At 44.9% G+C, this 12809-nt stretch overlaps 1 protein-coding gene across 11 annotated transcripts in view; it reads right to left on the bottom strand.

The window, feature by feature from the left end:
- MORC3 (MORC family CW-type zinc finger 3) overlaps window positions 1–3745 on the bottom strand; it is a 42231-nt gene extending 38486 nt beyond the window's left edge. For 3 of the 11 annotated variants that reach the window (XR_014825167.1, XM_003132764.5, XM_084992061.1), the window contains exon 1: window positions 3637–3745. Coding sequence is in view for 1 of the 11 variants with exons in the window: in XM_003132764.5 (XP_003132812.1) it covers window positions 3637–3675 (39 nt within the window). In the remaining 10 variants the exon portion in view is untranslated. Of the gene's footprint in view, window positions 1–372; window positions 3529–3636 lie in introns of those variants that run through there. The other 8 variants (XR_014825169.1, XM_021070963.2, XM_084992062.1 and 5 more) reach the window with 6 other exon arrangements.
- Window positions 3746–12809: the final 9064 nt, after the last annotated feature.

The following is a 12809-nucleotide window of genomic DNA, read 5'->3' as shown; positions in this document are numbered from 1 at the left end:
TAATGCTGTGTGTAGTTTACCACAATGGTAAACAAATTAAACAATGTGATGTCTGGGACCAAACTGAACAAAGTGATACCCCAATCCCTCTGCTGAGCTTCCAGAAGAGCTAGCAGCCAGGATTACATATCCACGGCAGGAGACTAGATGTAGAATCCCCCTTGGGAAAATTGAATTACTTCTAAAACTTCTATTTGGTTCTTTTACAATTGTGCCAAGCCATTCTGGATAGCTTTTTTAATCCCTTCACTTAAAAAAATATTATTTAAAAGTTATTTTAATTATATTTAATTTGTGGTCTAACACTTCCAATCTTTAGGGTAAAGAGATACTGACGTAGAGTGCACCAACAAAATAGCTGGCTCTTCCTACCTGATCATCCAACACTGAAGCCCACAAAAGGACTAGCTCCACTCAGGATGAACATCTTTCGACCAGCTTTTAGTGTCTCACTGGGAAATATAGGCAGAAGGCTAACCATCTCTAGACATACGAAAATGTAAAATAACAATGCAGTAAAAAGAACATAAAGAAAATAGAGGCAATGCAGTATGCAAAAGAAAAGTTCGAAAATACTATGATTAATATGCCCAGTGATAAGTACATGTATTTTGTTGAGGGAAATTTCAAAAAGACATTCAGAGAGTAAGAGTGTTCATAACAATTAAATATATGTAAGCGAAAGGCAGGAGGAAATCTCCCAGAAAGGAAAGGAAAGCAACGAGAAGGAAAACACAAAAGAGAAAAGAAAAATAGAAGGAAAATTATTGTTAAATAAATGAGAAAATCTTTCAAATACTAAGGACTTTAGTTTCCAGCCTAAGTATCAGTACAATGCATTGGGTTCTATTAAACAATACAGCATGGCTTTCAAGTTCTGGAAAAAAAAAAATCATTTCTAATCTAGAATTACAAGCCCAGCCAAATCATGCGTAAAGAAAGAGCAAGAGTAGTATAAATATATTTCAAGAAAAGACATAAAAATTTTCTTCCCATGTACTGTGTCTCAGGAAGCTACACTCGTTACTTTAATTTTTAAAACAACCTTTTCAGGTGGTAAGATTATTATTTCCATCCTTCAGGTCACACATTCAGTTATCGGTCAGGATTTGAACCCTGCCAGATGGGATCCAGAACCCATGCTCTCAGTCACGGCTGCTGTTGCCTGCCAAAGGAGTAAACTCCAAAAGAGGAATATGTGGTGGGATGGAGACATGATGAAAAGGGGAAGGAAATTTCCAGAAAAGTGATAAAGGGAAGTCCAAAATTTACAACAGAGCCAACAAAACTGACAAAATATTGAGTGTGTTTAACACATCTGGAAAAGATTTTCCAGTTCTCTGTAAGTTTGGAGGCAAAAGTGAGCAGTACACAGAAAAACTAAGCAAACAAAATGCAAATCAATTATTAATTTAGGAGAAAACAAAAAGCTACATAGCAAGTAAAATCTAATCACAGTTATGGTCAGTTCATTTGTGAATAACATAAGAGTGCTAAATCATACAGTAATTCAATCAAAAAAGCATTTAAGAATGGAGGAAGTGAGAGTGTGTGTCTCACTAGCAGGATTTCTGATAAACAATGAAATAGTATCAGCATTTTACTTAGAAACATGGAGGCAAAAAGTATTTTTATCACTGCATTTCATTCAAGGATCTACAGACCCTCTAATGATTTTTTAAAAATTTGTATACCTTTTGTGTCTATACAAATGTAAAGACTCATTAATCCCAACATCGTCTCCTAATGCAAGCATTTCAAAGCTATAGCAAAGGAATGAGCATGCCTTTATTCCAATGAAACTTTATTTATGGGAACTGAAATGTCTACTCCACATAATTTTTCATGTTATGAAATATTGTTCTTTTGATTTTCCCCCCAACCATTTAAGGATCGTGTGCCATACAAAAACAGGTGGCAGGCTGGATTTGGCCCATAAACTAGTTTGCCAACCTCTGTCCTAAAGCAAAAGACCAGTGGAAGTACAGCCCAGAAGCTGCAGATGGGAGATTTCCACCAAAGAGGTTCCAAACAGCCAATATCATCCACAAAAGAAAGATTTAGCACAAGAACAGCTGCTGCACCCAGAAAGCCAGCTAACAATTCCAGTCTCTCAAGACTGTTTGGACCCTTATCTTTACGCCCCTCATTTTCTCAATCTTGAAGAGACAGAGACAACAACTTGGGAGAAGCCGGGGAATGGAGAAGAGAATCCAAGAGCAAGAAATAGCAAGAAAAAAAAAAGTTTACTCCATTTCCTCATCCCAGTTTTCTGGGCCAGAATTTGGCCCAATTTGAGAAGAAGGTACAGGCTTTAAACTGAGTAAGAGCTCTTAAAGTAGTTAGGGTTAGTTATGACAGTACCTGAAGCCAACTGGAAAGCATTAAAATCTGCTCAGATTCACCCAGGTGAATTAGCAAACAGTGTTTCAAGCCAGTGGTAGGAAAAAAATTAAGTGGCTCTCTATATTCCACCTGCTAAATATTACCTCATTCAATAAACCCGTTAGGTAACCAAAGAGACTTTATTCCAAATATGTAAAGTGCGCTCAGGAATCAATAAAAATTTCCCTTAAAGGAAAATAGAAAAATGTGCAAAGACTATGAATAGAGAAACTTTCAACTCCACAAACAGTCAAGTAAATATAAAGTAAACCCAGATACATTTCACACTCAGCAGGAAAGATGTTCCGGTCTGATGATACCAGGTCTAGGCAGTAATCTGACTAAATGAATGAAACTCAAAGGGGAAAAAAACGCCACTTCTGAAGCAAAGGTATTACAATGTGAATGAAATACTTAATGAGACGGGAGCTGCCATTCCTCGGCCAGGGCCAACATCCTCAAGGGAAGAGGTACTTTTTTTGCATAACAACGCCAACTTTTAAAGTATAACCAGGCAGGAAGGCCACGCCTACATTTTAGGCTTTTTAATTCAGACTGAGTGACTGCTCCCTCGGATTTAAGATTCCTAGATATTAAACGGGCTGAAGGATTTCCAAGAACCCGAGGCGCTCCGGAACCAACACGACCCGCAGACTAGAGGGGAAACGGGAGAGCTGGTGGTGACCTAGCGATTTGGGCTGGAGGGCTTGACGGGTCGGAAGCGGCTGGAATTTAAACGAATCACGAAGGCTAGCGGCAGTTCGCTCCCCCGGACCCACCGCCGGGAGGTCAAGCCCGCCGGGCATTTCTGGCCACAGACTGCCCCCCGCTCGCCCTCCGGGACGCCCCGCGGGCCCGCAGGCCGGGAAGGGTCCGGGGACCCGCGGTCTGAGGGGCGTGCGGGTTGGCCGCCGAGGCCGCGCCCTCAGACAACAGCTGCGGGCCAGCCAAGAGGGAGCCAGGAGGAGGGGCTGCGGGCCCGGCCCGCCCCGAAGCCGCGGAAGCAAAAGAGAAACCTAACGCCCAAGAAACGAAACTCAGCCCGTCCCGCGTAGCCCGGCCGGGCCCTGCCCGCCACGGAGCCGCTCCGCCGTCGGGAGCGAGATGGCCGCCGCCTCCCCAGGTCCGGCCACGGCCCCAGCCGCCGCGCCCGGCCGACAAGTCGCCACCGCCCACTGCCGGCCCCCCCCCGCTTGCCCGCCTGCCCGCCCTCCTGGGACACGGCCCGCTCCACCCCTCGCGGCTGCTCACCGCACTGAGGCGGATCCCGCTGGGTGACTGCGCCGCCATCTTAAGCGAGCTACAAAGCCAGGACCGGCCTCGGCCGCAATCCGACTGGGAGACCGCGGCGGACTACTATGGATCTCGAGTCCCCGCCCACTTCCGGGGCGGGTCGCGCGGGCGGTCCCGCCCACCCACTTCCGCCTCCCGGCGCGGGGGAGTTGGGAATGTAGAGGAGGTAAATTCCTCCAGGGGTTCAGGGAGAGAGAGAGAGACTCGCTGGGGAGCTGGTTCTAGCTCAGCGGCCCTGCGAGATAGGGCGCATGCGTGAGGCGCCTCAGGCAGGAACAAGTGACTGTATTAAGTGGACCTGGAGGCTTTGTCAAGCGGTAATCAGTATGGAGGCTGCAAAAGAACAAAGAGCTTTTTGGGGCGGGGGGGGGTGTCTTGGGAATTGTAATTGGGGATACACGGGTTCCAGCAAAATAGAAGGGTGTTGAGGGGAGAGAAAGGCTTATAAATGCAAAACCCACAAGGTTGTTAAAGTTGTCTTGCAGAAATTATGATTGACTCTGATACACAAAGGAAATATTTGTTCCTAAGGGATAGACTGTCACAGGTTATTTAGGGTAAGGGCCTGATAAGTACCTTGAATTTCTGAAACGTTGAGCAGATGTTCCGGATACCTTTCCTAGAAGATAAGTGGTCAAAAGATCAGCTTATGTGTGGGCAGAGACTTACATAAGTCACACTTCCTCAACGGCTTCTGGCTCCGTTTTAGAGAGTTCTTAGCAATACCAACTCCTTTGGGTTTTCCTTTAGCTGCTTGAGGATCCCAGGTTTGAAGTCTTGTGCTAGAGACCCAAAAAAATGCACTCCGTTGACCTGGCTGGCCGTGAATTACACTGAAAAAAAGCAATTGAAACCTTATTGATGAAATGAAGACTGCGTCTTTTGGGTTTACTGTGAAATTATCATCCTTCATCCTTATAAAAAGAATCCTTTCTCCTATGAGATTTATCAAGTCCTTTTGCTTGGGCGCATTTATTCCCTGCCCACGTTTTCCTGGACATTGGACTAAGTTAGCAGGATATAAAAATGAATTGGTCAAGGCTGTCAAACACTGCAGTTTGAGAATTTAAGTTATTTATTTATGTATTTATTTTTGTCTTTTTGCCATTTCTAGGGCCGCACCTGCGACATATGGAGTTTCCCTGGCTAGGGATCAAATCGGAGCTGTAGCCGCCGGCCTACAGCAGAGCCACAGCAACGTGTGGGATCAGAGCCCCAGCTGTGAGCTACACCACAGCTCACCACCCCCCATCCTTAACCAACTGAGTGAGGCCAGGGATCAAACCCCCAACCTCATGGTTCCTAATCGGATTGGTTAACCACTGAGCCATGATGGGAACTCCTAAGTTTTTTTTTTTTTAATATCCATTGAATTTTTATAATTGTCAAAGTAATACATTTTCTTTGTAAAAACTGAAATAGTACAGAAATATAAAACACAAAATTTACCTCAATCTCTTCAACAGAGCATATAAACAATTTGGTGTACATGACTCCAGATTTACTATATGCTAATTGTTATTTACTATAGGGGACTGGACCTTATGCACTCATGTGCAACTTGCACTATTGTTTTGTTTCGTTTTCTTTTTTGGACACCCCGCAGCACATGGAGTTCCCAGGCCAGGGATCAGATCTGAACCACAGTTGCAACCTATGCTGAAGCTGTAGCAACATCAGATCCTTTAACCCACCATGCCCGGCTGGGAATTGAACATGCATCCTGGTGCTGCAAAGACACCCATCTATCCCTTGTGCCACAGTGGGAACTTCAGCAACTTGCCTTTTTATCTAATTATTTCTTTTGTCTTTTTGTTGTTGTTGTTGTTGTTGTTATTGTTGCTATTTCTTGGGCCGCTCCCGCGGCATATGGAGGTTCCCAGGCTAGGGGTCTAATCAGAGCTGTAGCCACTGGCCTACGCCAGAGCCACAGCAACGTGGGATCCGAGCCGCGTCTGCAACCTACACCACAGCTCACGGCAACGCCGGATCGTTAACCCACTGAGCAAGGGCAGGGACCGAACCCGCAACCTCATGGTTCCTAGTCGGATTCGTTAACCACTGCGCCACGACGGGAACTCCTTATCTAATTATTTCAATTTGAAGTTTGTAAATACCCAAATATTTTTGAATGAATGATGAGAAAAATGTTAAGCAACAACCACCTGTGTTCTGTTGTCATTCTTTCCACTGATCATTGGGTTGTCGACTGAAAGAAAACACGCAACCTAAAAGTTGAAAATTATGTTTTATTTGTTAGACTTACTGAAGACTTGAGCCTGGGATACAGCCTCACGGATATTTCTGAAGGCCTGTTCTGAAGAGATAAGGGAGGAGCCAGGATATATGGGAGGTTTTGGCCCAAACCCAAGTAGTCAGAACATCAAAAGAGTACTGTTAATTAAAGAAAACCAGACATCTCATGTTAATAAATTTAGTGCTTTTCTCATGTGGGAAGAGGCAAGAGTCTGGACTTACTGAAATCACTCCTTTGATTATGCACCTTAACTATCTAGGGCTGGTTTCCTGTATTTCTCCATCCTGAACCCCCTCAGTGTGCACAATTTGCTATAGTGGCTGATGGCTTAATGTCTGTAAAATTCTTTGTTTACTGATATGGCAGGCAACACCCTGTCCACAGGGTAAATGACGCAATATGCATCACCTAAGAGTGTTATTGATACCATTTGCAGTGCTCTGACCTGGGTTCTCATTTTCCTCCAGAAATATTTCTCATTTAATATTGTTTTGTGAGAGGCTCTTTCATCAACTATTTTTTTTTAATTTTATTTTCTTTTATTTGCTTTTTTTAGGGCCACACCCATGGCATTTGGAGGTTCCCAGGCCAGGGGTCTAAGCAGAGGCATGTAACCACCATGCCACAGCCACAGCAATGCCAGATCTGACCTTCATCTGCCACCTACACCACAGCACACCACATCCCCAGATCTTTAACCCACTGAGCGAGGCCGGAGATTGAACCTGTATCCTTGTGGATGCTAGTCAGATGTTAACTGCTTAGCCATGACAGGAACTCCTATGTCTTTTTATTTTTATTTATTTACTTAGTCTTTTTTTTTTTTTTTTCTTTTGTCTTTTTGCTATTTCTTGGGCCGCTCCCAAGGCTTATTGAGGTTCCCAGGCTAGGGGTCTAATCGGATCTGTAGCCACGGGCCTACACCAGAGCCACAGCAACTCGGGATCCGAGCTGCGTCTGCGGCCTACACCACAGCTCATGGCGACGCCAGATCGTCACTGAGCAAGGGCAGGGATCGAACCGGCAACCTCACAGTTCCTAGTCGGATTTGTTAACCACTGCACCACGACGGGAACTCCTATTTACTTAGTCTTTTCTTAGGGCCACCCCTGTGGCATACGGAAATTGCCAGGCTAGAATTCAAATCCAAATCAGAGCTTCAGGTGCCCTCACACCTACAGCTACAGCCCCAGCAACACCAGATCCGAGCCAAGTCTGTGAGATACACCGCAGCACACAGCTACTGCCGGATCCTCAACCCACTGATCGTGGGCCAGGTATGGAACCCAAATCCTTATGGATTCTACTCAGGTTTGTTACCCTTTAGCCACAACAGGAACTCTTATTTCTTTTTAATTAAAAAGAATTGGGGACGGGGTGGGGAGTTCCTGTGGTGGCTCAGCAGAAACAAATTGACTAGCATCCAGGTTCAATCCCTGGCCTCCCTCAGTGGGTTAAGGTTCCAGCATCCAGTGTAGTTCGCAGGCTCAGCTTCAACCTGGCATTGCTGTGGCTGTGGTGTGGCCGGCAGCTGTAGCTCCGATCTGACCCCAAGCCTGGGAACCTCCATATGCCAAGGGTATGGCCCTAAAAAGACAAAAAAAAAAAAAAAAATGGTGGGGGGTGGGTAGTTCCCACTGTGACTCTGCAGTTAAGAACTGAATGTAGTCTCTGTGAGGATGTGGGTTGGATCCCCGGCCTCACTTAGTGGGTTGAAGATCTGGCATTGCTTCCAACTTCGAGGGTCACAGCCGTGGCTCAAATCCGATGTTGTGGCTGTGGCATAGGCTGGCAGCTGCAGCTCCAATTCAGCCTCTAGCCTGGGGTATGTCACAGGTGCAGCCATAAAAAGAAAAAAACAACAACTTTTTTTGACCATGCCCAGGGCAAGTGGAAGTTCCTGGGCCAGGGATCAACACTGAGCCATAGCAGTGACAAAACCAAGTCCTTCACCACTAGGCCACCAGAGAACTCCCTCATCAACTGTTTGTTGAGAGCCTACTTTGTGTCTGTCACAGTAAGGGCTCTAAGAATGCAGTGATGTGCAAAATTGAGATTTCTACTCTTGTGGGATTTACAATCTCTTGGGTGTTTATTAAATAAGATGTGGCCCATTAGTGAGTTGTGAAATCAGTTTGGTGAGTCTCAACTAGCACTTTGTAGGAAAAGAAAAAAGAGAGAGCATAGAATTGATTTATTTATTTTGGCCACACACGCAGCACGTGAAGGTTCCCAGGCAAGGGATTGAGCTCATGCCACAGCAATGCAAGTGCCAGATGCTTAACCCTGGGCCACCAGGGGACTCCAGAATTTTAATTTAATAGTAGAGTGCAGGGAGTTCCCATCGTGGCTCAGTGGTAACAAATTTGACTAGGATCTGAGGACATGGGTTTGATCCCTGGCCTTGCCGAGTGGGTTGCCATGATCTGTGGTGTAGGTCACAGATGTGGCTTGGATCCCACATTGCTGTGGCTGTGGTGTAGGCTGGGATGTAGCTCCACTTTGACTCCTAGTCTGGGAACTTAAACATGCCGTGAGTGAGGTCCTAAAAAGCAAAAACCAAAACCAAAAAAAAAAAAAAAAAAAAAAAAAGACAAGAAAAGAAATTAGTGTAGTAAAATGTCTGTCTGGGCCTAAATCCATCTTGTTCATTTTTGTTTTTTAATAGCCACACTGGGGGCATATGGAAGTTCCCAGACCAGGGACTGAATCTGAGCTGGAGCTGCAGCAACACTGGATCTTTTAACCCACTGCACCAGGCTGGCGATTCAACCCATGCCTCTGCAGTTGCTGCAGTCAGATTCTTAACCCACTGTGCCCCAGCAGGAACTCCCAACTTCTTAATTTATTAACTGTATGATGTTCAGCAATACTGACTTTGAGATGAGATTAGACTTGAAGGTGCCAAGATGCTGGTTTTGAAAATGGAGAAGGGCCATGAACCAAAGGATACAGGGAATGAAGCTCCAGAAGCTGGAAAAGGCAAAGAAACTCCACTCTAGATGAGCCTCTGCCAACACTTTGGTTTCAGCTCATTTCAGACCTCTCGCCTCCAAAACTGGAAGAGAATACATTTCTGCAGTTTTAAGATACTCAACTATGGTGATTTGTTAGATCAGCAACAGGAATAGACAGTAGTCTGTTCATGTACAAGAAAATACTTACCTAAACATGTAAATTCTTGCCTCCTTATCCCCAATGTTTTTTTTTTAACAGAATCGAGAAAAGTATGGAGTTCTACATTCTCAAGGCTTTACTCACATGGAAGAGAGATGAGGACAACATGTACAGGCTAAACTTAGACCAGGTTCATAGAAAAGGGCGCTTTTTCAGGAAAGTAAATTTTCTGCCACACCCCTCTGATGCTTACTTATGTCAGACAAACTCAAGCTGACAAGCTTGAGTTCCCCAATGGCGCAGCGGGTTAGGGATCCAGTAATGTCACTATTGTGCTCTGGTTACTGCTGTGGGGCAGGTTCAGTCCCTGGCCCAGGAAATTCTACATGCCTTGGGCAAGGTTCCCCCCCGCCCCAGAAAAAGTCAAAGCTAAGCTTGATATATATATATATATTTTTTTTTGTCTTTTGTCTTTTGTTGTTGTTGTTGTTGCTATTTCTTGGGCCGCTCCTGCAGCATATGGAGGTTCCCAGGCTAGGGGTCGAATTGGAGGTGTAGCCACTGGCCTACGCCAGAACCACAGCAACTCGGGATCCGAGCCATGTCTGCAACCTACACCACAGCTCACGGCAACGCTGGATCATTAACCCACTGAGCAAGGGCAGGGACCGAACCCGCAACCTCATGGTTCCTAGTCGGATTCGTTAACCACTGCGCCACGACGGGAACTCCTTGATATGTTTTTTTAAGGTAAAAACTCTTCTTTGGGGAATGCTGTGTACTGAATGTTTACCTCCCCCCCAAATTCATGTTGACATTCCCACCCCTCAATATGATGATGCTAACTGGAGGTGGGGCCTTTGGGGTGATTAGGTCAAGAGGGTGAATCCCTCATGAATGGGCTCTCTTATAAAAGAGACCCTACAGGAGTCCCCACTGTGGTGCAAAGGGATTGGCAGTGCCTCTGCAGTGCCAGGACTCAGGTTTGATCCCCGGCCCAGCACAGTGGGTTAAAGAATCCAGCATTGCTACAGATGCTGCATAGGTTGCAGCTGTGGCTCAGATCTGAACCCTGGCCCTGGTATGCCATATGAGACCCTACAGGGATCCCTCAACCCTTCTGCTACCTGAGGACACAGCAGGAAGAACCAGGAAGGGCTCTGATCTTGGACTTCCCAATTACAGAACAGCCAGATATAAATATTTGTTGTTTAAGCCACCCAATCTATGGTATTTTTATTCTATCAGCCTGAACTAAGGCAAAAGAAATTTTAAAACTCCATACAAGAGTTAGAATATTTGAATAAAGAAGTTCCCGCTGTGGCTTAGCTGGTTAAGAACCCAACTAGTATCTATGAAGATTCAGGTTCCATCCCTGGCCTTGCTCAGTGGGTTAAGGCTCCAGAGTTGCCACAAGCCGCAGCTAGGTCACAGATGTGGCTTGGTTCTGGCTTTGCCATGGCTGTGACATAGGCCTGCAGTTGCAGGTACGATTCAATCCCTCATCTGGCAACTTCCATACGGCGCAGGTGTGGCCTTAAAAAAGCAAAAAAAGAGAAAAAGATAAAAGAAAAAAAATATCTAAACAAAATAAAATCTTAAAATCTCCAACTGATCTAAATTAAAAAGAACAGGAGATCTGGCTGGTTTCACAAAACTATACACAGTTATGCATCTTGACTTTGACATGGAACAATAGATCTCAGAGATCCTTCTGTAGCTGCGCATGAAAAGTTTTATCACATTATTTTACAGCTTCATAACATTTAATTATATCGATTATTGTAATTTATTTAGCAGATCTCCTACTGGTGGAGATTGTCTCCAAATGTTTTGCTATTATCTGCATTTACAACAAATAACTTGTACATAAGTCTTTTTGCACCTATGCACGTATACCAGATAAATTCCTGGAAGTAGAATCGTGGGGTCAAAACCCAGTCCCTCTTCCCTGAGCTCACATTGTCTTGTCCTACAAAGTCATTCCTTGAAAATTTGATTTACTAACTTTTCTTCTTCCTTGGGCATCAATTAACCTCATGTTTTTCATTCGGTTATTTTCTGGCTGCCTCTGCATGCTTGGCACTGGAGGATCTAAAAATACAGGCTGTCTTTTCCACAAAAGGGCCCTTGCCTTGTTTGAGTGATGGGCTACCACGTTATTAGGTGTGTTAATAGCCCTGGGAAAGCGACTCGCTCTGCCTGAGGAGGTGTAGAGAGAAGCAAGACTGAGGAGTTTGGATCTCAAAGAAGGGCTCCCACATACTGGCTTTGTTTGTTTGCATAGTTTATTTACATTTATTATGAGTTCTGACATATTTGGTCTTGTTTTTACTATGTTACATTTTCACTATTGGTTCCTTTTTAAAAAAAATTTATAGTTCTGTCAATATTCTGTCAATTTCTGCTATACAGCAAAGTGACCCAGTTACACATACATACATATGTATATACCTATGTATGTGTACACACACACACACACACAGAGTTTTTTTCTCACATTATCCTCCATCATGTTCCATCACAAGTGATTGGATATAGTTTCCTGTGCTGTACAGCAGGATCTCATTGCTTTTCCACTCCAAATGCAATAGTTTACATCTACTAACCCCAAACTCCCAGTCCATCCTACTCCCTCCTGCACCCCCCCCCAACCCCCCGCAACCACAGGTCTGTTCTCCATGTCCATGAGTTTGTTTCTATGTAGCTAGGTTCCTTTGTGCCATGTATTGGATTCCGGATATAAGTGATGCAATATGTTATTTGTCTTTGTCTTTCTGACTCACTTCACTCACTATGAGAATCTCTAGTTCCATCCCTGTTGCTGTCCCATATATTGTTAAATAAACCCGCAGATGACTTGAGGAGGACTTCACCAGCTGAAAGAGGAGGAGAAAATTGTACCAAGTGGAAGAAACCACCTATGTTAAGGGATGTAGGAGGTGAGAGTTGGAGGTGACTGGAGAGATGGCTGAGGCCTTAGGGGGGAGGCTGGAAAGCCCCATCAGGCCCGAAGAGTCATGATTACAATGTCAACTTAGGGCGAAATGTTAAGCAACTTCTTTTTCTTTTCTGAGCCACACTTGCAGCACATGAAAATTCCCAAGCTAGGGATGGAAGGAGCGAATTGGAGCGACAGCTGCTGACCTACCCCACAGCCACCGTAACACCAGATCTGAGCCTCGTCTTTGACCTACGCCACAGCTCATGGCAACAGCAGAGCCTTAATCCACTGAGGCAGGCCAGGGATCGAACCCACAGCCTCATGGTTCCTAGTGAGATTCATTTCCACTGAGCCACGACAGGAACTCTGCAACTTCTTTTTCGAAGCCTGAAACATTGAAAGGCAAGTTTCTCCTTCATTTTCCACTCCCCCAGCTGCTTCTGGTTGACTTTGAGGGGAAAACTCAGGATGGCACAGATGCAAATTCACCAGATAAGGTAGAACCTTGTCTGTCTTCCCTGCCCTCATTTTATTTTTTAAAATTATTTTTCTTTTTATGGCTGTTATCTGTGGCATATGGAAGTTCCTGGGCTAGGAGTTGAATTGGAGGTGCAGCTGCAGGCCTACACCACAGCCACAGCCACACCAGATCCTTAACCCACTGAGTGAGGCCAGGGATCAAACCCACATCCTCACAGACACTATGTCGGGTTCTTAACCCACTGAGCCACAAAAGGAACTCCCTTGCCCTCATTTTAAATTCATGGTACCAGGAGTTCCCGTCGTGGTGCAGTGGTTAACGAATCTGACTAG

Source organism: Sus scrofa, chromosome 13 (genome assembly GCF_054392235.1).
Source record: "Sus scrofa isolate SSC_HxYL_T2T_F1_AM1 chromosome 13, Sscrofa_HxYL_maternal_Yorkshire_Landrace_v2.0, whole genome shotgun sequence".
NCBI classification, from domain to species: domain Eukaryota; kingdom Metazoa; phylum Chordata; class Mammalia; order Artiodactyla; family Suidae; genus Sus; species Sus scrofa.
Note: the sequence above shows the minus strand (reverse complement) of the source record. Positions and strands in the feature narration are given on the sequence as shown.